Source organism: Leuciscus leuciscus, assembly GCF_965113295.1.
Source record: "Leuciscus leuciscus genome assembly, chromosome: 6".
Taxonomy (NCBI): Eukaryota; Metazoa; Chordata; class Actinopteri; order Cypriniformes; family Leuciscidae; genus Leuciscus; species Leuciscus leuciscus.
In genome coordinates this window covers 27,533,236-27,558,357 of record NC_138730.1, presented here as the reverse complement: position 1 = coordinate 27,558,357, position 25,122 = coordinate 27,533,236, and the positions used below count along the sequence as shown (strand labels likewise).

At 39.7% G+C, this 25,122-nt stretch overlaps 1 protein-coding gene and 1 long non-coding RNA gene across 2 annotated transcripts in view; one reads left to right on the top strand and one right to left on the bottom strand.

Moving 5' to 3' along the window:
• Window positions 1-9,729, top strand: part of LOC309500614 — a 552,694-nt gene extending 542,965 nt beyond the window's left edge. The window contains exon 3 of the long non-coding RNA XR_014206636.1: window positions 9,621-9,729. This is a non-coding gene — a long non-coding RNA (uncharacterized lncRNA). The remainder of the gene's footprint in view (window positions 1-9,620) is intronic.
• An 11,634-nt stretch (window positions 9,730-21,363) lies between these two features.
• Window positions 21,364-24,385, bottom strand: LOC309500606 (uncharacterized protein). The gene is made up of 2 exons (XM_082172264.1): window positions 24,133-24,385; window positions 21,364-23,781 (listed from the first exon to the last, which is right to left on the bottom strand). Exon 2 carries the CDS (start codon window positions 23,175-23,177, stop codon window positions 22,257-22,259), a length of 921 nt encoding a protein of 306 aa, XP_082028390.1. The 5' UTR covers window positions 23,178-23,781; window positions 24,133-24,385; the 3' UTR covers window positions 21,364-22,256.
• Between the last annotated feature and the right edge of the window lie 737 nt (window positions 24,386-25,122).

Here is a 25,122-nt window from a genome sequence, read left to right as displayed (position 1 = left end):
TGTTTTTTTTTTTTTTTTAACAACAACGAGCTCCGGTGTTATTTATGAACAAAAACAAAACAAGCAAAAAATCTAATGGGATTAAATAGAGATATTTTACCAGACCTCCTTAACATTGTATTTTTCATCACTCTACAGTAGTCATTATGGGATACATTTGCACTGTGTCAACATACCAAATAAAGTATGCATGCATTTTCATACTGCATGCTATCTTTAATGCTGCCAAAGGCAGTAAAATATTCAGTCTTGTTCACTGAAAGAACTCACTAATTGAACTAGAATAAAGAGTAAAATCATGCTTCGCTAATAATTATTTGAGGAATTAAAAATTAAACAAATATAGCTTTATATAACATTAACAAACTGGGTCAATGCTTTTGATGTTATATTATACATTCTTGTGTAGCATACTTCTGCTTTCAAAGGGTACAGATCTTGACCAATTTTATGTAATGATTCAATTGCCTCCCAGATCTCCTCCAACACCAAAAGAATATGTAATGTATTAGTCAATTAGCACGATGAACAGCATTTTTTATCTTTGAGGAACCTCAGGGGGAGAAAAAAACAATAGTGTTTCTGACACATATATTGAGGAAGTCTGTGAATGAATAAAATGTTAATAAAATCTGTTCTGCACTATTTCTTTTGTCAAGTTTTAAGGTACAAACTGTATATTGCATGCATTGTTTACAACATCGATAATTTATTAGCAGGTCTCCTGAACACCCCTTCCAACATCCATTGCTTATTTGATTAAGCTTTTTTAAGTTTTAGGCAAAAACAAGTGTAACAGTTTTGTATACGATATACTGTATTTCTGCACTTTGAATTGAATTTGATAGCTTTGTGTAAGGAACAGACCACAATTTGAAGTCAATATCCATGCACTGAAATCTTAACCTTGCCCTAGCTTTTCTTGGCACATTCATGAGAGTTAATGAGAACTATCCAATTTGTGAACTTCTTAAATTGTGTTTCTTACACAGCTATCATGTCTTCATTTCATGTCATATTTGATGACACTTTTAGGGTTCCTTTTGACCTCAGTCTTCATTTATTGTAATTGAATGGAAAAGCTAACAGTACAATTCCTTCAGATTTTCTCATTTTATGTTCAACAGAAAAATGAAATGCATAGGTTTAGAATAGTATATAAAAAAATAAAAAAAAATAAAAAAAATACCATTCAGGTAATTTGACACACAAGTTCATATGTTCATAAGTTAATATGAACAGAAGTAAAATGTAATTTGTATGCAGTTAACGCAAATGTCTGATTTGTAATTGTTTAAAATTATGCTAGTATAAATCTCCCTTAATGTCAGTAGTGGAGTCACTGTTTATCATGACTGGCGTATGTGCTTGAGCATAAACACTCTTGTAATTATAAATCTTCTCCCAGTTAAAGACTTCATTCAGACTGCAAATATATATTCTCTTGTGATTGAACAATTTACTATTTCTGCTGTAAATCCTTTAGTTTGAAACTTAACTGAAAACCATACGCCTAAAACTATGCAGTGGTTTTAACATGTTGTTCCTTTTAAGTGCCAAAAGATATGTCTGGAAGCTTCTGATTGATTGATTGTTTTATTTGCACTGTAAACCTTTTTTTTTTTTTTTTTTTTTTTTTTTGTGAAATAATTTGAATATTTATATGTGGTGTTTTTAATACTTTAAGTCAAATGGGGCAAATTCATAAGTCAACACCATTGCTGAGTATTTTCTCCTTAAAACTGCAGTGAAAAAAAGACTTAAAGACTCAAAAGTCTCAAAAACACTGTTTGAAATTGCCGGTGTTTCTTGTGTCACAAACTACCTTGTAACCAATCACGTCAAAGTGTGGGCGGGCTTTAGCATATCATTACTATTCTCTGAAGCAGGGGAGTCTCAAGGGAAGCCAGGTTATCGTAGTATATTTTTCTATTGATATGAAAAATTGGGTACATATCAATATAACGGGTGAATTATGTATATGATGAATATTACGATGTTATATGATGGACTATATGCTTTCTCCTCTGAAGTTGTTTGAAGCGTTTCTAAGGTTACTGATTGTTAGAAGGCGGCTGTTTGACTCTGAGGTGGTGAACGGGAACATGGTTTGTATAACATTAGCAACACATTATTGGCTGTTTGATAACGTAGTCAAGCAAAAGGCTAATCATATTAATTACCGTAATGTGTCCGACGTTGTAGAGAGCAATACATAAAACGCATTACTATTCTAAAACATCGACTTGTAGACCTGTATGAGTGACTGGAGGCGGGGCTCATCTGCATTTTCATGGATCCGTGTGTACTAAATGAAGCAAGGGTGTACAGTTATATTCAAGCTATTTTAAGGCATGAATAAAGAAAAATTCACAGGAAAAAAAATGTGTGTTTTAAGTTTTAAGCGATTTTAAAGAGTTTTAAGGGATACAATTATTGACTATAGGGGGACTTTGAGGGGCTGTTTACACAAGATCGTTTTGAACTAAAAACGTAAAACTTTTATGCATTTTGGCCGTTCATTTATACAACATCGGCGTTTTGGGTGCCTAAAAACGCAAACTTTTGAAAATGTGTTACAAAGTGCACGTTTTTGAAAACGGTCTCTGTATAAACAACAGAAACGCGAATTTCTGAAAATGATGACGTCATGCACATACGTATTACGTGTTCAATCTATAGTGTTTCATCGCCATCTAATGGCCTGGCAGCAGAATATAGCGTTTTTTGTCGTTTTCGTGGATCCGTTTGAATGGGGATCGTTTTGACAAATGTGTCGTCTGTACATGGAAAACTCAAAGGAAAAACTTCTCCATTTTAAGCATATTGTTGTTGTGTAAACGTACCCTGAGTAAGCAGAACTGGCAGGTTTTTATTTTGTATTCATACATTTTAATTACTCTTAACTTGAACTATTTGAGCAAGCTAATTTATACATTTAACTTAAAATGATCATGTAATCTCAATTTAAATAATTTTTATTGTGGAAACTTGCACTGTAAAAACTGTTACTTAGATTCAACTCAAAAAAATTAAGGCAACATTTTCCAACTACTTTTTGCAAGTTTAGTGAACTAACTGATATTTTGAGTAAGGACAACTTAATAATGTGCATTTCAATGTATGCAAAAATATTAAGTAGCATTTTCAGAAAAAGCCAATAAATTGAGTACAATCAATGTAAAACATATCAGCATATTATACACATTAGACTTAATTAAAATAGGTAACATTTAAATGAAAAAATACTAGTTAATGTCTTCTGATTTATTAATTTTGACCAATTTGCCCTTTGTTTTGGAACGGCTTCAAATAATTAGGTGCTACTATGTCAATTTCCAACATTTATTAAATCATTGCAGCTTATAAACTGCTGGTTAGTAAAACACATTTACAGTACAGTGTGTACATAATATTGAAACATTTTAACACTTACATTACAGTTTACAAGCATGATCATCTCCTCAACTTAAAAAGTACAGCTTAGCATAATACCTTTACAGCGTGTGTAAATATTTTTAAACATCTTTAGTTAAACATCTCACTGATCCCACTAACTGACCAGTTTTTAAAGTGCAGCTTCACAGCTGGGCTATTTTGTGTGTATAAAATATAAACTTTTTTCACACCAGAAAGTATGACCTGCAGCATAGTATAAAACATGACAAGGACAAACCATTATAACATCCTGAAAAATTCAATGTTATGTCCAATGTATAATGATGTTGAACAGACAAAGAAAACAGATGTTCACAAGTGCAGAGTGACAGTCTGTCATGTCTGAGTGCCTAGGCAAGGAGCTTGTTTTTCAGAGTCATGAACTTGGGGCTTGGTTTTGGGCACAGTGTGTCAAGTCCCATGAAAAGTCTTTGAAACACCTCAAATGTTTTTGAAACCTTGGATGGATACTCGAGATTAAGTGCATATGTCAACCCAAGCAGCATGCTTTGGCCAGATTTCCAAGATTGGTAAGGACTGGTATTCCCTCAATGATGATTCCTACTGCATCTGGCTCACGGCAGACATAGATGCTCATATCCTTCTTTTTCAGGTCCTCATGAACAGTGGTCTCTGCAGCCCCCTTTGAGATAAAAATGAAGTATTTAAGACAAACAATCTCATTTGTTGATGGAAAACAAATATGTGTTCAAAAAAATCTCTTCATTGTAAAATCCAGGGTTTTGACACAAAATGCAGGTAAATGAAAGACTTACTTGTGGTGAATTAAGGGATTTAGCTTCTGGGTGGTATCTTGAGAGGCGAGAGTGGAAGGTACTCCAGGATTTAAAAGAACATGGGCAATCTATATGAATACAAGGCAAGGCATGGCCGTGTCCAAAGGTCCCCTGATGCAGTATACAATGCTTTAAAATGTCACTCTTTCCTCGTACCACAGTGCTGCACAATTTACAGGGCCATCCCATCTGGGGAGAGAAAAAAAAAGTTAGTTAGCCTTTTGAATACAAGTGTGATGAAAGCCCTTTAAAAAATACACTTAAAATACAAGTGAAGATTATCCTGCTGAACAAAACAAGAATGATTAACTTTAGTTCATCGCAGAACTTATCTTAGAAAATAATCTGAAACCTCATGTAAAAACCCCACTGAATTTTTGTAATGATATCATCATACAGCGCCTACAGGCATAACTAATTACAATATTGGGAGGAGGGATGTTAATACAAATAAATTAGTCAAAAAAAATATTTTCACTTAAACAAATGGTTTTAAAATGCATTAACAAAATATAAATATATCAAGAGGCAGGAGTTAGACATCTGCCAATAATTACAGAGCAATAGAAATATGAAATTTGGGTTATGAGTTAGGCCTATGCATAGAGTACATTGTGAGCGTACACATTTGTGAAAGATGAACTGCCGTATATTTGCCTTAACTATGCTTTACCATAATTAAACAGCTTTGGACTAATTGATAATCACTCAGCTAACGTTAAGTTAGCTGTGGCTTCGTGTGTGTCTGTAACTTACGTCCACTCCTAAACTATGTCGAAGCAACGACAATGTTTTTGAAGTTAGAAACACCTCTGAAACATTAAACTATCACACAAAGACAACATAACTTATACATTGCACACACATGTAGATTTATACAGTATGTGGCTCAAGTTAACGAGCTGTTTGAGATAGAGCTTATTTTTTACAGTCTATGGATAGAGCACATTCAAATTTGGCGGGTCGCAAAAGTTTGTAGGAAACAGCTAGAGCTAACGTAACGTTATGCTTTTGCAGATTGCACAACACAAACACGTTAATTAGGGTAAAATCAAACTTTTAACAATACAAAGAGTTACTTACATGGGGTACGTGAAGTATAAATTATCCGGCTCCGTGGAAAACCCTGGTCGAATAAACTCCTGGAACAGACGAGTGAACAATTGTTCTTCCGTTGCTGCGGGTGGGCGGGTCGTGTCTTTTTACGTCTGGTATAAACTTTTAAAATGAGTTCCCTTTCAAGGGAACGAGCGTTGCGTCGAGAAAATGACGCTGTGGGAACGCTTTGCGTGATGACGTCTTGAAGCACATGTAAAATCAGTCCAATGGTGTGGCGGAACGTCAGAGGCGGGTGACGTCACGTACCAGGAAACTATAAAAGCCGGCCCAAAACAGAAAACGAAAGCTTTCTGAGTCTTCAGTTGCGCTCTGTGTTGAAATCTGTCCTTGTTATTTGGTGTTGTCTGTCTCTATATATATATATATTGATTCAGTTATGGCGAGCAAGCAGCAGTATCGAGTGTGTGTCCATCCCTGCCCGCGTTATTTAACGGGAGGTGACACACACACTCTTTGTGTTGTTTGTTTGGGAGAGGAGCATGCCCAGTCAGCACTCGAGGGTGGTGACTGTGAGCATTGCTGTGCGCTTCCATTGCGTACGCTCCGATCCCGTTTGGCTCGGTTCAATCCCGACCACGTTCCCCAGGGCTCGGGTCCCGCCGCGGCTGAGGCTCGGCGGCGATCTCAGACCTGGGGTTCGCAAATGGATCTGTCAGTGGATGTTGAGACGGGCTCTGCCTTATCTCAGCATCAATCTGACAGATCCAGTGCCTCTCATCAGGGTGCGGAAGCACGCGCTGCGGTTTCTTCCCCCCTGATAGAGGCACCAATACTGCAATTGTCCAGCTCTGAGGAGTTGGATGTTGTGAGTGTTGAAGCTGAGTCTGAGGATTCGCCACCTCAGTCTCATGCGTTTGAGGAACTGCTCGATGTGATTACTAGAGCAGTTGACAGACTTTCTATTGAGTGGCCAGAGGATAGGCAGGACGTTCGCTCGAAAAGTAAGCTCGACGAACGCTTCCTGCCATCTCGTGCTCAGCCTCAGCGAAGAAGCCTGCCGTTTTTCCCCGATCTCCACACCGAGGTGTCGAGATCGTGGGGAAAACCGGTTTCATACAGAGTTTATGCACCACAAACATCTCATTATTCATCTATTCAGAAATATAAAGATTATGGTTATGGGGAGATGCCGAAGGTGGAGGAGACGCTTGCGAGCTATCTCTCTCCAGCAACGGCATCTTCCCTGAAAGCTCCTTCACTTCCCTCTAAACCAGTAAAATATACTTCATCCCTGGTTCATAAATCTTATGCAGCCGCTGGTCAAGCAGCAGCGTGTCTGCATACGATGTCCATTATGCAAGCATATCAAGCAGAATTATTGGGGGATTTAGAGGAGGGCGGGGGAATTGGTCCCGATACAGTGGCTGAACTACGCAGAGCCACAGATTTGTCTCTCAGGGCCACCAAGGAGACCGCTAAATCAATCGGGCGGTCTATGGCAGCCCTGGTGGCCACTGAGAGGCATCTGTGGCTCAACCTGAGTGATATAAAAGAGAAAGAAAAACATGTTCTTTTAGATGCTCCGGTTTCCACTGTGGGTTTATTTGGCGATGCAGTAAACAGTGCAGTAGCTAAATCTCAAGAAGCTGCTAAACAGGCAGCTGCATTGCAGAAACTCCTCCCCCGCCGTTCTTTCTATGAGGCTGCTGAGCGGGAGCAGCCTCACTCCTCTAAAAAGAGCGCTGAGCACCGTGCCACTCAAAAACAGAGCGTTTCCTCCCGTGCTCCCCCACAAAAACCTCGGGGACACGGAGGGCGCGCTCAAACCCAGCAGTCTTCGAGGGGTAGAACGGATCTGCGGACCGTTATTACCGCCAAGAAGGCTGCTGGGAAAAAGTCCTGACGTCCGAGGACCCAGGACAAATGAGGGTAGTCCCCCCCGAAGTAGAGCGGTTAACACCTCATTTTACGGTGCCCGTCTCTCTTCGGTGCCCTCAGGGGGCCGTTCTGCCAACCCTGCCACCTCTGGTGTTACAGGGCGCAGCGGTCTCCGGCGAGCACATATCTCAAGGTCCACCCGGAAACGTAGTGGCCTCGGGATGCCCGCCCCCTCCGAGGAGGGTGCTAGAGCAGTCTGTTCGGTCGTTCCCTGCCGGTTCGCCGTTACAGGGCGTCAAACCGACTACTCAACAGCAACAAAATCCAGAAACCAGTCTCGAGAGGCTGGTACCTCTAGTAGAATCTTTGACAGCGTGGAAGCTACTGTCAAATGTTTCTCGTTGGGTCCTGCAGACCGTGGAAAAAGGGTATCAGATACAATTCAAGAAACGCCCACCTCGGTTTATGGGGGTCCTGCCCACAGTGGTGGGCCCCGAGCAGGTTCTGGTTATGGAACAGGAAGTGAACACTCTGTTAGAGAAAGGGGCCATAGAATATGTACCTCCCTCCAGCAGGGAAACCGGGTTTTACAGCCGGTACTTCATAGTTCCAAAAAAGGACGGGGGATTGCGTCCCATTTTAGATCTTCGAGTTCTGAACGAGACAGTCATGCAGCTCAAGTTCAAAATGTTAACATTGAGGCAGATCGTGCCACAGATCAGGTCCGAGGACTGGTTTGTCACGATAGACCTCAAGGACGCATATTTCCACATATCCATCCGTCCGTGTCATTGGAAGTTCCTGAGGTTTGCTTTCGGGGGCAAAGCATACCAATATCGAGTTCTTCCATTCGGCCTAGCTTTATCACCCCGCACTTTCACCAAATGCATGGATGCAGCTCTGGCGCCACTGCGCCTCCAGGGTATTCGCATTATGAACTACATCGACGATTGGTTGATTTTAGCTCATTCGCATCAGATGGCGGTTCAACATCGAGATGTTGTTCTCGCCCACATGAAAGAGTTGGGGTTACGGCTGAACGCCAAGAAGAGTGTGCTTTCTCCATTACAGAGGACCACTTTTCTAGGCGTGGTTTGGGATTCTGTGTCGATGCAGGCGCGCCTGTCACCGCCACGGATAGATTCCATCCTTGCAGCTGTGAAAAGTGTAAAGCTAGGCCAGCTACTCACTGTCAAACAGTTCCAGAGACTGTTGGGTCTCATGGCAGCAGCTTCCAACGTGATACCTTTTGGACTGCTACACATGAGGCCCCTGCAGTGGTGGCTCAGGACCAGGGGGTTTTCCCCGAGGGGCAACCCATTTCGCACAATCAAGGTCACGCGGCGATGCCTACGTGCCTTGGTTATGTGGAAGAAGCCTTGGTTCCTGTCCCAGGGCCCAGTGTTGGGAGCTCCTTGTCGTCGCAAATTGCTAACGACGGATGCTTCCCTCACGGGCTGGGGAGCGATCCTGGAGGGTCGCTCGGCTCAAGGTCTGTGGGAAGACCATCATCGTTCCTGGCATATCAATCGCCTAGAGATGTTAGCTGTCTTCCGGGCTCTGAGGAGCTTTATCACAGATCTCAGGGGGCACCATGTGTTAGTACATACGGACAACACATCGGTAGTCGCCTATATCAACCACCAAGGGGGTTTGCGCTCGCGCCCGTTATCCAACTTGGCACGCCATATCCTCTTGTGGTCCCAGGGGAAGTTACTGTCACTCAGGGCAGCTTACATCCCCGGGGTACAGAATATAGGAGCAGACACTCTGTCGAGGCAGGGGCCGAGGCCCGGGGAATGGAGGCTCCACCCCGAGGTGGTGGAGCTGATATGGAGGGAGTTTGGCCAAGCACAAGTGGATCTGTTTGCGTCTCGAGAGACGTCTCACTGTCCACTTTGGTTCTCCCTCACGCATCCAGCTCCTCTCGGACTGGATGCTATGGTACAGACGTGGCCGAGGCTACGTCTGTACGCCTTTCCCCCAGTTGCTCTGCTCCCGGGAGTTCTGGAAAGAGTTCGCAGGGACCGGGTCCATCTACTTCTTATAGCCCCGCGCTGGCCGGGCAGAGTATGGTTTCCCGATCTTGTGTCCCTCCTCGACGGGCATCCTCTGGAGTTACCCGTCAGGAGGGACCTTCTGTCCCAGGCAGAGGGCTCGATATTTCACCCTCGGCCAGAACTGTGGAACCTGTGGGCTTGGCCTCTGAGGGGGCCCAGCTCATAGAGTCAGGTCTCTCAACCGAGGTTGTTGAGACCATTCTACAGTCCAGAGCTCCCTCCACGAGGAAACTTTATGCCCTGAAGTGGAGAGTTTTCACTTCCTGGTGTAGTGACCGTCGGTTGGACCCAGTCCACTGCCCAATTGGTACAGTGCTGGAGTTCCTGCAGGACCGGTTCACTGCAGGTCTGACCCCGTCCACTTTAAAGGTTTATGTGGCGGCCATAGGTGCTTACCACATTCCTTTGGGTGGAATGTCTGTGGGGAAAGACCCTCTGGTATCTCGTTTCCTTCGTGGCACTTGGAGGCTGAGGCCTGCAGTTCGCTCTAGGGTGCCACCTTGGGATTTGTCCTTTGTGCTACAAGGCTTATCCCAGGCCCCCTTTGAGCCCATTGAGGAGGTTCCTGAGAAGTTTCTTACTCTGAAAGCTCTTTTCCTTCTGGCTATTTCTTCTCTTAAGAGAATAGGGGATCTTCAAGCATTGTCGGTGGCTCCGTCATGCTTAGAGTTTGCTCCGGGTATGGTTAAAGCGTTCCTTCATCCGAGACCGGGTTATATCCCCAAGGTCCCCACTAATGTGGCTAGACCTATTGTTCTGCAGGCCTTCTGTCCTCCTCCCTTTCAAAATGCTGACCAGGAGGCTAATAATTTGCTTTGCCCTGTGCGGGCGTTAGACGCTTACGTCCACAGAGCTGCCCTGTGGCGTAAAAGTGATCAATTATTTGTGTGCTTTGGGTCCCCTAACAAAGGGGGCCCGGTGTCTAAGCAAAGGATGAGCAAGTGGGTGGTCGAGGCTATCTCACTTGCTTATGAGGCGGCTGGGCAGCCTTCTCCTTTGGCTGTCCGGTCGCACTCGACGAGGAGTATGGCGGCCTCTAAGGCCCTTATTTCAGGAGTTTCTTTACAGGACGTCTGTGATGCGGCAGGCTGGTCCTCACCGCACACTTTCGTCAGGTTTTACTCTCTGGATCTAGACTCTGCTCCAGGGTCTCATGTTTTGTCTTCCTAGTGCTGCTCTACGGATTTCACACAGGACAGACATTTGTAGCTATGGAGGCGTTGGTATAGACGTTCCCACAGCGTCATTTTCTCGACGCAACGGGAGTTCCCTTGAAAGGGAACGCCTCGGTTACGACTGTAACCTCGGTTCCCTGAAGAGGGAACGAGCGTTGCGTCGCCCTGCCATATCTCCTTCATGCCTGTCAGCTCGACTTCAGACTTTTACGAAGCTTTCGTTTTCTGTTTTGGGCCGGCTTTTATAGTTTCCTGGTACGTGACGTCACCCGCCTCTGACGTTCCGCCACACCATTGGACTGATTTTACATGTGCTTCAAGACGTCATCACGCAAAGCGTTCCCACAGCGTCATTTTCTCGACGCAACGCTCGTTCCCTCTTCAGGGAACCGAGGTTACAGTCGTAACCGAGGCGTTTTGTAAAATCAATTTATGGTGAAGTCCAATGAAATTAATTTTATTATAGAAAATATTAAGTTACGAAAATATTCACACTTTTTACTTATTGATAACTCAAAAAAACAAAGAAAGAAAAATAAATTAATTTATTGGAATAAATATAGTTTTTTAAATGAAGTCATATGGACGATAGCACTGAACGACTTTTTACAGTGTGGCTAGGTTGAACTAGCTGATTCAGCAATGCTAGCTTGCTAAATGGTAACATAATGCTTTGATAGCTTAGCAAATTAGCTATTGCTGAATAAATATGGCAATATAGAACTTTTAACTATATCTGTTCTCAAACTAAGCTCATACTCCACTCGTCACTGATAATAACCCCCCAATTTCTAAATTAGCATAGCAAAACATTAAACACTACTAAATCTCACACTTAACATTATCTTGTACAAAAAAATAAAAATAATAACGCTTAATTTTAGCATACTATCCCTTTCATGACAAAGCATGTTGAAATAGAAATCCCAGCCCAGTTTCAGTTAAATTTAAGTTTTTTCTAAATTAAATTAAACAAGTTCATAAAACTCAAAACAATGAAACAATTCAGATTACTTAAAATGTGTCAGTTTTGTGAACTCAAAAGAAAGAGAAAGTTCTTAATTACATAATTTATTTGATTGTTAAACTACTTTGTTTAAGTTAAGTTCACCCTGCTCGAATTAATTAATTATATTGAGCATTAGGGTTTTCAGTGTGTGTACATAGACAGTCTGCTCTTGAAGAAATGAACTTTTCCTGTGTGTGAGGGCGGAGTACACATAAGAGGGGAATGTAGCTGCCTGATCTCTTCAGTAAGATGCCTATGATGACCACATCAGAGCAAAGCCGTCATGAGAGATGTTCCTCTCTTCTGATCAAAGATGTGAGGGGAAGTTTAGTAAAGCATACTTCACCCAACACAAACAGACCTGAGTGACCCTTTGAGAAAGGCAACATCAGATTCATCATGATAGGTTTACATCCAGTGTCTTTGGATTAGATTGTTTAGGTAATGGAAGGAAATTGTTGTTGACCATTTCAGGCCAAGACGAAAAGTTTATTGGTGCACATGCAGGTCACAGTTTATATTACAGTGTCTGTGACACTTTAATAAGTGTACAAAAACATAAATTCAGTGCTAAAAAAATAGAAGCCAGGACAAAAATGTAGCCAAAATGAATTAAATTGACAGGATTGGTAAGTAACAGACTGTAGATGTCTAATTGTGTATCACTATTTTAGTACCAAACTAGAGCCTCGTCACTCTGGCATTCTCTTGAACTTTGACATTTATGAGGTAAAGCAAGCAATTAAATTCTCTCTTTTTTTTTTTTTTTTTTGGTTTCGTCTATCATGAAAATTAAATGGCATGGAGTAGGTAAGGAAAGCATTTTAATTAAATCTTCTGTTATGTAAGGAAGGATGTCTTGGTGCAATCAAGACAAGCTAATACAAAAAAAAAGGGGAAAAAAATCAATTACACTGTGCATCACTGGCAGTTTTCTGTTGTTTACAAATCAATAGTAATTTTCAGCTGATGATAAATAATCTCATTGCAGAAGACTATATTTTGATACCGTTTCATATTAAATTCAAATTCAAAATGATTACTGTTGTTCACTTTAGAACATCAGAACAAATAAGAATCTGCAATTTTTTTCACGAGGCATTGAAGCATGTTTAAAACTAAACCAATTTGAGGAATTCCAAGAAGGACCCACACATTTGTTTAACCTATACTGCTGAGTGTTAATGAAGGGATGGATGTATGTTGGATGTATGTTTGGAATTATTTTATTCCAAATCTGTATAACTTTCTTTTTTCATCCATTCTGTTCATGCAGTTACAAGTAATGGGAAGTGTAGTTTTCAAAGTTTTATACCATTTTACCATAAAAGTCTTTATGAACGATTATGAATATTGACATCCTAGTTCATAAGAGAGTTCTTTTTTTGAGTTAGATTTTTTTTTATTCATTTTTTATGAATCACTTAATCATGTTCAGAAAACCTGTCTAAATGATTCATTCACGAATTGGTCTGATCCATTCAACCAACTTACTCAAAGATCCCCACAGCTGTTCTCAAGTAAGAGCTCAACATTATCAGTGAATAAGTACCTTAATATCAATTAATAAAAAAAAATTTAAATATAAATTTCAGTCATCAAACATTTTATGGTGATTTTTGCATCCTTTTTGACACTTGAAATCTTCAGTCCACATTCAGTTTGAATTGCATGTACAGTATAGTACATGTCATGAATAACATGAAGGTGAGTAAAAACACACAGAATTTAAATTTTTGGGTGATGTTGTCCTTTAACGTTGGCTGCTTTTTTTGCTTCCAGGTCAGATTAGGGTAAACCAGCACATTGGTGCCAAAAACACAGCCTGGCTCATCTCATTTTCCACAGAGAGGGTTTGGCAGAGCTGATGCCACTTTTAATCCTTCTTTGAGTACATTCTTCTGACTGCTAACTTCCCATCCCAGATCAACTGCTGCACAACTGATAACGTAGAGCCCGAGGTGACTGTTTGCGTGATTCTCCAGTTGCTCTCATGGTTGTTTCATTTTGAAGGCTTGCCAGAACTGGCTGTCTACATTTTGTCAAGGTTTGCATAGCCTCTCTGTCCTGAATTTGAGTATGTGATAAGACACTTGTGGTAGACACCATGTAAAAGCATATCCTCAAACAAGTCCATGGTTACCAAGGTAACCAGGATGGATTGGCTCTGATGGCGTAAAAAAAAACAAAAAACTTAAATCCTTGTTATTCTTCACCATTGAAACAACTGAGCTTTGGCTCCCTTTGAGACCTGATGGGATGATGGAAAAATGATAAGCAGTGGCTTTGCTGCACCATTATAGACACTTATCTGTCCCCACGCCCTTCCTGTCATTTCTATTCTGTGCTATCACAAGTAAAACACCCTTACGGCTATGTGACGCCCCACTCAGTGAGCTTGAGCCGAGAGTACACACCTGTCTCGCTTCTTTTCTATACCTAAGCATTCACATGCCATTTTACACAGTTGTGTTTGACAAGTTGTGACATTCAGGAAAAGCCTGCTGTATGTGTTGCATCTGTTTATATGCATGGCACACTGAACAAGTGTATACTTGTTTGACTCTGGTATAGATAGAGCTATAACAGACACTTGAAGTGTCTGCTAAAAATACAAGAGACAGTTATCTGAGGGTATGAGAGTTGCGGGTTTACCACTAAATGGCTAATATGTTTTACTTTCGGAAAGGTTGTTAAAAAAACAAGATGAACAAGATGTCCAGGACCTCCAGCAAAAAAAAACATAGGCCCACAACATTAACACTAGAAGTGCCAGAATTCCATAACTACTAGAACTGCCGCAAGCGGTCATTTTGACCGCTATATTCCAAACTCAATATCTTTAATGATAAATACCCAATTGAGAGATTAATGCATTTATTGTATTAATATGTCTTTAAAAAACAAAACAACACCAAACTGTACATTTAAACAAGTTTAATTATACATTTATAAATAAATAATATCCGTAGATGTCCTGAACAAAATGACGGAGTAGCCCATATTTGTTTACACAGTTCGATCGCGTCGCGCCCGCCGACACACACACACACACACACACACCCCCCAACCATATTCCAGTATTGCAATCTTGACATTGCAGCCTGTTCATTATAGCCACAATAAAATATAATAATAAAATAGTCAACCTAACATAAAAATTCCACTGCTCTGTTTGTAGCCTAGTAGGCTAGCCTACAATTCGTACCATTTTGCGCAAGTGAAGAGGATGATTTTTTCCGTCGATATTGGAACGTGAGTGAAGTACAAAGCCTATAATAAAGAAATAGTTTACCATCCAAATACATCGCAAATGTTGAAACATTTTGATTCTAATTAGAAAGTTACGTGAGCCTAACGCCGCTTACTTTCACTTTCGCTTATAACGCATTTCATTTTGGCTTGTTTATAGTTATTTTTTCATTCTTGTTCTGTTCTGAATATCATTACATTTAAATGATTTGTTGTTGAATATGTTTAGTGTATTTTTAACAACATTTTATTGTTGTGTATATTGGTATAGCCTATAATAATACCGCGAAATTCCGTGCAGTCAATATGACCGTCTATGGCCGAAATAGGTAAATATGTTCATTTGTTTTTTTGCCTTATGTGTAATTTATATGAAAAACATTTTAAATGAAAATACAGACACTTTTAGGAAAAGTCAGGTACCAGCAGGATTGTATTTATTTTTTCAACAAAGTTATTGCAGATATAAAATTCAAAACGGTCAAAATGACCGCCATGGCCGTTCTAGTGTTAAAGATTCGGCAGTATATTTAACCGTGGGCAATGGGCATGGGGTACCATTTATTCATGTTTGCACCAAACCCATCCAAAACTCATTTTTTTATTTTTTTTTTATCTGACCATAGAATCCGGTCGTGTCTGACTACTGAATATGCTGGAGTTTGTTTTTGGATGAGTGAGGAGGATTTTTCTTGAAACCCTCCCAAACAACATGTGGTGATGTAGGGGTTATTTTTTTTAAAATTTTTTTTTAGGCTTTCTGACCCCAAGACTCAACCAATCACTGCAATTCTCCATCTGTGATCTTTGGAGAGTCTTTGGTCACTCAAACTTTCCTCCTTACCGTACATTAAGACAATATAGACACACGTCCTCTACCAGGCAGATTCGTAACATCTTTAGTTGATTGGAACTCCTTAATTATTGCCCTGATGGTGGAAATGGGAATTTCCAATGCTTTACTGTAGCTATTTTTTTTCAGCCACTTTCTATTTTGTGAAGCTCAACAATCTTTTGCTGCACGGTAGAACTATATTCTTTGGTTTTACTCATTGTGATGGATGATTAAGGGAATTTTGCCTCTGTATTTTCTCATATTTATACTCATGTGAAACAAGAAGACATAGCTAAACAATTCCATGTTCGTAGTCACCCTGGTGTGCTAAAAAATGTAAATATTAATGGGAATATACTTCAGAGATATTTTACTCATAAAAAATTCAAGGGTTGCAATAATTGCGTCCAACGTGTTTTGGAGGATAAACACTTATTTCATGTGATAAGAACCCCCCCACCCACACACACACACTTTCAATTATTTTACCTCAATGAAAGGTTCGATTTATGCAGATTTTTTTTTTAATGAAAGATCAAAAGGATAAACAATGCAGGTTCATTTTTACAGCCATCTTTGATCATATTTACCAGGGGTGCCAATAATTCTGACTACAGCTGACCAAAATCGCTAGATTTCTGCACCTTACCCAGAGGTAACGTACAGTACCTGTCAAAAGTATGGAAACATTAAAAATGTTTTGGAAAGAAGTATATTATGCTCACTAAGGCTGCATTTATTTGATACAGAATACAATAAAAACATTAATATTGTGAAATATTAGGCTATTACAAATGAAAATAATTGTTTTCTATTCGGGTATGTTTTAACATAATTTATTCATGCGTGTCATGGTTATGTTTAGTTTTATTGTGTTTTAGTTTGGTTTTCCATGTTTCCTTATTTCCTGTGATTTTATTCCTTGTTAATTTCCTAGGTTTCTGATTATACAGGCTACACCTGAGTATCATTTAGCTCCATTGTTTGCTTATATATACTCCCTCCCTATTTTGTTCAGTTCGTTGTTCAGTATCGTCAGTGTTATACATGGTTGTTATTGTTTCCTCCTGCGATCTACTTCTTTCATTATGCGCTTCAATGCAACAACCCACCGTAGTTGACACTGTAGGGCCAAAGCTGCTTTTCAGCAGTCACTACATTACTTCCAGCAAAAACTGTTTTAAACATAATAATAACAAGAAGAAATGTTTCTTGAGCAGCAAATCAGCTTTGCCATCACAGGAATAAATTACATTTGTCATTTTTTTTAAATGGAACACAATTATTTTAAATTGTAATAACATTTCACAATATTACTGTTTAGTATTTTACATTGACACATTTTTTAAAAATGTATTTAAAATAAAGAATGTATTTTTATATTCTGCAGATTGGCATAATTTTACTCGGGGGGGTTTCATTGGTCCATTTTCAAGATTTTTTATGCTACAACAACTAAGTTAGTAAATAAATATATTTCCCCTAATAATATATTGGATGATGCTTCATTCTCTTGTACATGCTCAAATAATCTCTAAATATGTGACAATTTGTCAGTAAATGTCCTCTGTTCTTCTGCTCTCATCCCCTATATTTCATATTATCGTAGATAATACTAGGGACATGTTTCCTGTCTGGTTCAGATTTTGAGTTGTGAAATAACTTGTGGTGGCAGTATGTTTTATTGCTCTGGCTCAGGAGGCTGGTGAGAACATCTGCCTAATTGTTTTGTGTCATTGCGGGGCCCCATCACATGCTCTTTGTAGAATTAGCTGTGACAGTGTTTGCTCTGAGAGATACTGACATGTTGGCTCTCGCTCGGCACACCTCAGTATGCGGGCCCCGCTATCACCTCGGGTGGCCTGGTGCGTGCTGGCTGAATCTCCTGACACAACACAAAGCCACTGGTTTCATTCAGATATACATTAGCTTTGGCCTGTGAGGCATCTTGTGTCTCATAAACTTCTCATTAAGGGTTTATTTTGCTGGCCGAGCTGCCGAAGAGGGCCGAGGTTGTGGGAATGCCCACCAGAGCATGCTCTACGCCAGAGATTCACAGGAGTGTGAGAGACATAAAAGCCACTCTTTCTTCTTCTGGCTTGCAGCAAGCATTAGCTGCTTCAGTGCCACAGGTTCACTGAACCATAGGTGCATTCTGTGCAATTCACGCAATGCCATCTGAACATGACGATAGTGGTGGAAGTCACTCTAGATGAAAGCAGCAATGCCATATAATTCTTAAGCCTGTTTCAGAGTGTACAATGATGCAGTTTGCACCAGGCATGGAAATAGAAAGCACTCTGGGATGGTTGATTTGCTGGCCTGCTGTCAAAACCAAATTTATATGTACAACATAAAGACATAATGATTTAATAGGAGAATATCTATTAGTATTGACTTTACATTACCGTACTGTATGTTATTTGCAAGGGATTTAGTTTTTATATTTTTTAGTTCGTTTTATTTTATTTATTTTTTTCAATTTGTTTAATTTAGTTAATTTAGTTTAACTATTGATAGTTTTTAACAGTTTTGTTTGTTTTATATTTTTTAGGTTTCAGTTTTAGTTTTATCAAAATTAATGGGGTAACTTGTCTTTTAAAAATGTTTGTCTGCATTAGTTTCTTAGCACATGCTAGTGTGATTAGTGTATTAGTGCCACTTATTTTGTGGCCATTTTTATTTTATTTAAGTCAAGTCAAGTCAAGTTTATTTGTATAGCGCTTTTCACAATACAGATTGCATCAAAGCAGCTTCACAGTATTAAATTAAAATAATACAACAAAGTTTGTTTCAAGAGGAATTTATTGATTGATAAAATTAAATTAAATATCCCCAAAATATCCCCAACTGAGCAAGCCAAAGGCAACAGTGGCAAGGAACCGAAAAACTCCATCAAGTGACCTAATGGTGTCCTAAAACTCCATCAGGTGCCTTAATGGAGAAAAAAAAAACCTTGGGAGAACCCAGGCTCAGTCGGGGGCCAGTTCTCCTCTGGCATTGGATAGAGGCCGGATTGTAGTTTGAACTGTAGGATTATATGAATGCCTGGCTGAAGAGATGCGACTTTAATCTAGTTTTAAACTGGGAGAGCGAGTCTGAGCAACGAACAGTATCAGGAAGACTATTCCAGAGTTTTGGAGCCAAATGTGAAAATGCTCTCCCTCCTTTGGTGGTTCTGGATATCCTAGGTATGACCAAAAGCCTTGAATTTAGTGATCTTAAAGAGCGCGATGGATTATAGGGCGACAGAAGATCCGTTAAATAGACTGGAGCTAAGCCGTTTAGGGCTTTATAAGTCAGTAGCAATACCTTGTAATTAATACGGAACTTTATAGGTAACCAATGCAGTGATGATAAAATCGGTGTTATATGATCATATTTTCTTGATCTCGTAAGAACTCTAGCGGCGGCATTTTGGACTAACTGTAGCTTGTTTATTGAGGATGCAGGACAACCAGCTAATAAAGCATTACAGTAATCCAGTCTCGAGGTCATGAATGCATGAACTAACTTTTCTGCATCAGAAACTGATAGCATATTACGTAGCTTAGCAATGTTTCTAAGGTGGAAAAAGGCTGTTTTTGTAACATAAGAAATATGATTTTCAAAAGACAGGTTGCAATCGAGTATAACACCCAGGTCTTTTACTGTAGAGGATAAAGTAACAGGACATCCTATGATGTTAAAGTTGTATTGTGCGAGGTTTTGTGGGCGGTTTTTTGAACCGATAAGTATTACCTCTGTCTTGTCTGGATTTAATAAAAGAAAATTACGCGTCATCCAATCTTTTATATCTTTAACACACTCTGTCAATTTGGAAAATGTAGCGTTTTCATCCGGCCGTGATGAAATATATATTTGAGTGTCATCAGCATAACAATGGAAACTAATTCCATGTTTCCTTATAATATTTCCAAGTGGCATCATATATATTGAAAATAACAGAGGGCCTAATACAGATCCCTGCGGCACTCCATAGTTTACTGGAGTTATGATCGATTTTTCTCCATTTAAATAGACAAAATGGTAGCGGTCAGATAGGTATGATTTGAACCAGCTTAGTGCTTGTCCTTGAACACCAGTATAATTTTGTAGTCGATCTAAGAGTATTGTGTGATCTATAGTATCGAACGCAGCACTAAGATCAAGTAAAACTAGTATTGAGATACAGCCTTGGTCAGAAGCTAAAAGTAAATCATTTGTGATTTTAACGAGCGCAGTTTCAGTGCTATGATGCGGTCTGAATCCAGACTGAAACTTTTCATAGATATCATTTTTTTGCAAGAAAGAGCCCAGTTGAGCGGACACCACTTTTTCTAATATTTTAGACATAAATGGAAGATTTGAAATGGGTCTATAATTTGCTAGATTATTATGATCTAATTGTGGTTTCTTAATGAGAGGTTTTATAACTGCCAGTTTAAATGTTCTTGGAACATGACCTAAAGATAAAGACGAGTTAATAATATTGAGGAGAGGCTCTTCCACTACAGATAACACTTCTTTCAGTAGTTTAGTTGGTATAGGATCTAATAAACATGTTGTTGTTTTAGATGAAGTGATAAGTTTATTTAACTCTTTTTGTTCTATAGTTGTAAAGCACTGTAATTGTTCTTTCGGGGTGATAATTGAAGCTGAATTGTAAGGCGCGATTGAAGATTGAACGTTTATAATTGTGGTTCTGATGCTTTCTATTTTCTCAGTGAAGAAGTTCATGAAATCATTACTACTGAACTGTAACGGGATATTTTGTTCGGGTGACGTCTGTTTATTTGTTAGTCTAGCCACGGTGTTAAATAGAAACCTTGGATTGTTTTGGTTGTTTTCTATTAGTTTGCGGAGGTGCTCAGCCCTGGCAGCTTTTAGGGCCTTTTTATAACGTGACATACTGTCTTTCCACGCGGTTCTAAAGACCTCTAAATTAGTTTGTTTCCATTTACGCTCTAAAATACGGGTTTCTCTCTTTAAAACATGCGTAGTATTGTTATACCATGGTGCTTTATTTTTCTCTCTGACCTTTTTTAATTTAATAGGTGCAACCACATCCAATGTTCTAGAGAGAATGGTGCTCATAGTGCTAGTTAGTTCTTCTAGTTCATCTGTTTGTTTGGGTTCAGGCAGCAGCTGAGACAGATTAGATAAGCAATTTGAGAAATTATCTATGGTGGATGGGAGGATTGTTCAGGGGTGCGTTTCCCGAAAGCATCGTTAGCCAACTATGGTCGCAAGTTCCGTCGTTATCAGCATAGTTCAACGATTTGGTGTTTCCCGAAACCATCGTTCAAACGAACGTTCGCAAACAGCATCGCAAACTTGTGTGGTTGGAACGACAGCTCTCGAGCTGTCGTTAGAAGCATAGTTTCTAGTTTACATTAGATGTAGACTGAATAAATCCTTATCTTTAGCAAAATAAGCAAGCTGACATTCAGTACAACCCGTGTTATTTATTTAGAATACATACAAATGTAATTTATGTCTTTTAGTTTGTCAAGAGATTTAAAGCACCGTTTTTGAAGACTGCGCATGTGCGAACGTGCTCTACTATGTAAGAACGAGCCAAATATTGAGTCTGGTAATAAAGCAAAATAACTGAGAAAAATTAGAAATGGTCTTCAGATGCCATGTCTGTAACTTATATGACAAAATCTAGCGTTAATTCGATCTCAAACAGATTAATTAAAATAAGTTATTAGTCCACCACGTGCGAGACGTCATAAACCAACGTGGTTGAACGATACTTTGCGACAGACGGTTTCGGGAAACAGTCGTAACTAGCTAGTTGATTTCTCCAACGATGCATCGTACTATGGTAGTTAAGCAGCGAGCTATATAGTTGTACGGGAAACGCACCCCTGCCTGGTTGATAACGCGACGCCGCATGACATATTACAGCAGTACGTAATATGCAAGTTACCATGTAGTGATCAGTGACTTCATCACTTTGTGGAATGATATCTATATCGGTTGGATCGGTTCCGTGTGATATAATTAAATCGAGTGTATGATTAAGACGATGAGTTGGTCCGGTGACGTTTTGCTTGACCCCAAATGAATTTAATAAATCTGTAAACGCAGCTCCTAACGCATCATTTGGATTATCTACGTGTATGTTAAAATCTCCAACAATTAATGCTTTATCGACATTGACTAATAGGTCTGAGAGAAAATCTGCAAACTCTTTTAGGAAATCAGCGTAAGGCCCTGGCGGTCTATATACGGTAGCCAAGGCTAGAGATAATAGGGATGTTTTTCTAACATCTAAGAGCGTAACATTTAGTACAAGTACTTCAAATGAAATAAACTTATAACCCGTTTTCTGAGTAACATTTAGAATATCTTTATAAATGGTTGCAACACCTCCGCCACAGCCAATCAGACGGGGCTCATGCTTATAACAGTATCCAGGAGGAGTAGACTCATTAATACCGAAATAATCATTTGGTTTAAGCCAGGTTTCAGTAAGGCAAAGTACATCGAAGCTATTATCTGTGACTATTTCATTTACAATAACTGCCTTAGGTGTGAGTGATCTAATGTTTAGAAGACCTAGCTTTAGAAATAGTTTTTGTTTACTAATAGCAACATTTTCTGTTTTAATAACAATTAGATTTTTCCTAGATCCTGCATTAGATTTATTATTTGATCTCATTAAAAAGGGATAGACACGGTTTCTATGCAATGTTCTACACTAGTATTTATATCAGTTGAATTGGTGCAGCAGAGACTATGATTTGGACTTTTGGTTACTAGTCAAAGGGTATTTAACATTTTGGAGATGTTATCTGACAGAAGATCCGCTCCGAATCTGCTTGGGTGTAAGCCATCAGCACGGAAAAGCCTAGGACGCTCCCAAAACAGATTCCAATTATTTACAAAGAGCAGTTTCTGCTCATTGCACCATGACATTAACCATTCATTTAGCGCAAATAATCTGCTGAACTTTTCATGCCCTAGTCGGTACGTGGGAAGCGGTCCTGACACAATGATCGTTGTTTCAGGCGATGTGCTGCGTACCGTATCGATTAGATTCCTGAAGTCTTTCTTCAGAATCTCCGTCTGGCGCAGCCTGATGTCGTTCACTCCCGCGTGCAGGACCACAGTTCCGACGCGCTCGTCACCGTTCAGGATCTCGGGAACGCGAGCAGCGATTTCAGAAACACGAGCACCAGGGAAGCAGTGACTTTGCACCTTACTTGTACCTAACGTAGCGTGTACGTGCCGAACGATGGAATCGCCGATGATCACAGCATCGCGTTCTGTTTCGCGTAGAGGGGAGAAGCGGTTTTGTGTCGATAACTCGAAAACCGGGAGGGTCGGAGAAAGTCTTGGTCTAAACCTGACTCGCGTCTTCCGCTGCGGAACCACCCAGGCTTCGTGGTGGCGTGTTGGAGCCGGAGTGAACGAGACCATGGCTGATTGCGACCGATGCTGAGGAACGCACGGAGTAGACGCGGTCGGAGTCAGCGGGTTAGTAACGTTAAACACTGATTTGTGTGCGTCGGCGCGTGATGTTTCAAGAGCCAAACACCGGTCTCTCAGCTCGGCCTGTCTCAATAAAAGGTTGTGGATCTGTTTCTCAACAGCTTCCAGCTCAGACTGCAGTGCGTGAAGCTCAAATGTGTCCTCACCTGCACCAAGCGGTAGACTACTTACATCTGATATATTCGCCATTTTAACAGATGGACAGTGAGTTAGCAACGAAGCTACCAGTGATGCTATCAATATTAATACTAATTTATATTATAAGTTTGTTTGTAAATGAGTGTGGAGAAGACGCGTTCAGCCGTGATCCACGGACGTAACCTTTAAGAGTATGCAGCGTTGGATCACTAATAGGCTTGAGACGCGTCTGCTCAACAGTCCGCGTTGTAACTATGAGGTTTTTTAGTGGTAGGGGTGTAGAGTAGACGCACGATAGGCGAAAAAAAAAGTGTTTGTTTATAAGTGAGTGTGGAGAAGACGCGTTCAGCCGTGATCCACGGACGTAACCTTTAAGAGTATGCAGCGTTGGATCACTAATAGGCTTGAGACGCGTCTGCTCAACAGTCCGCGTTGTAACAATGAGGTTTGAGCAGTAACATTAGTGCTTCTCAGTGAGGAAAAGTAGAAAATGTTCGTTGTAAGCGGGTTTAAAGAGAAAAATCAAGAATTATAAATCAAATCGATAGAGCTCCAAAAACAACAACGCATTCAGACGCAACGCATGATAATGACAGGACAAGACATTATTCACCGTGTTTGTTGAGTGTTTCTTATTCACCTGAGCTTTTATGAACTCAAAGGCGCGAGAGAAAATAAATAAATAAAAATAGCTGAGCGCAAGGGTGGCGCGTTAACAGGCTAGCGAATTACTAGCGTGTTATGCGTCAGGGTTGGGTAAGCTGTATTTAGTAGTAATATAAACAACTAGAAATTGTAGTAAATGATGGTTCAAAACAAGGAAATACGAGGCTAAGACGGAGCTTACAGCTCCGAAGCAAACACACTCACAGCAGGCAGCGAGAAAAATCAAGAATTATAAATCAAATCGATAGAGCTCCAAAAACAACAACGCATTCAGACGCGACGCATGATAATAACAGGACAAGACATTACTCACCGTGTTTGTTGAGTGATTCTTACTCACCTGAGCTTTTATGAACTCAAAGGCGCGAGCGCGCGAGAGACAAATAAATAAATAAAAATAGCTGAGCGCACGGGTGGCGCGTTAGCAGGCTAGCGAATTACTACCGTGTTGTGCTAGTAGCAACGGAAGCCAGCGATGTTGGGCAAGCCGTATTTAGTAGTAGTATAAACAACTAGAAATTGTAGTAAATTCTGGTTCAAAACAAGGAAATACGAGGCTAAGACGGAGCTTACAGCACCGAAGCAAAAACACTCACGGCAGACAGTCATTATTTACACAGACAAATAATTTAGTCATTTATTTTTATTTAGATAAATTTATAATTGATTTTATCGTTTTATTTTTATTTCTAACGCTTTGCAGGTTTACACTGCACTCTATATATTAGGGCTGGATATTGACACAAATTTACGATTCAAATTGATTTCGATTCACAAGCTTGCAATTCGATTCAGATTCGATTATTTTAGATTTATATCAGGTACAAAAAAAATCTCTTAACTAATGCTGTAAACTGTACATAGGAGTCAGTTGGTACTACATTACTATGATATTGAAGGTTAAAATTAACTGATTTGTAGACAAACACTTAAATTACACTCAAGAAAGTTTTTATAATAACAAAGTTAAAATAGGCCTACAAACTTTAAAATTACATTATTTCTACTCCAATTTGTTTTTTTTTAAAATATAAACATTTAAATGGTGACTGTCAACTTGACGTATTTATTCAAACATGCTTTATATATTGAAGACCATTGCAAATTATAGTATGTAATATGGTGCATATATTTAGCAAAATGTTCCTCTCTAGAGTTAATTTTTCTAGCTGGCTTACGAGTTTATGGTCACAAAAAAAAAAAAAAAAAAATGTGGTAATTGTACTTTCAAGGCCCAGAAAGGTAGTAAAGACATCGTTAAAATAGTCATTTTGCCTACAGTGGTTGAACCTTAATTTTATAAAGAGACGAGCATACTTTTGTGCGCAAT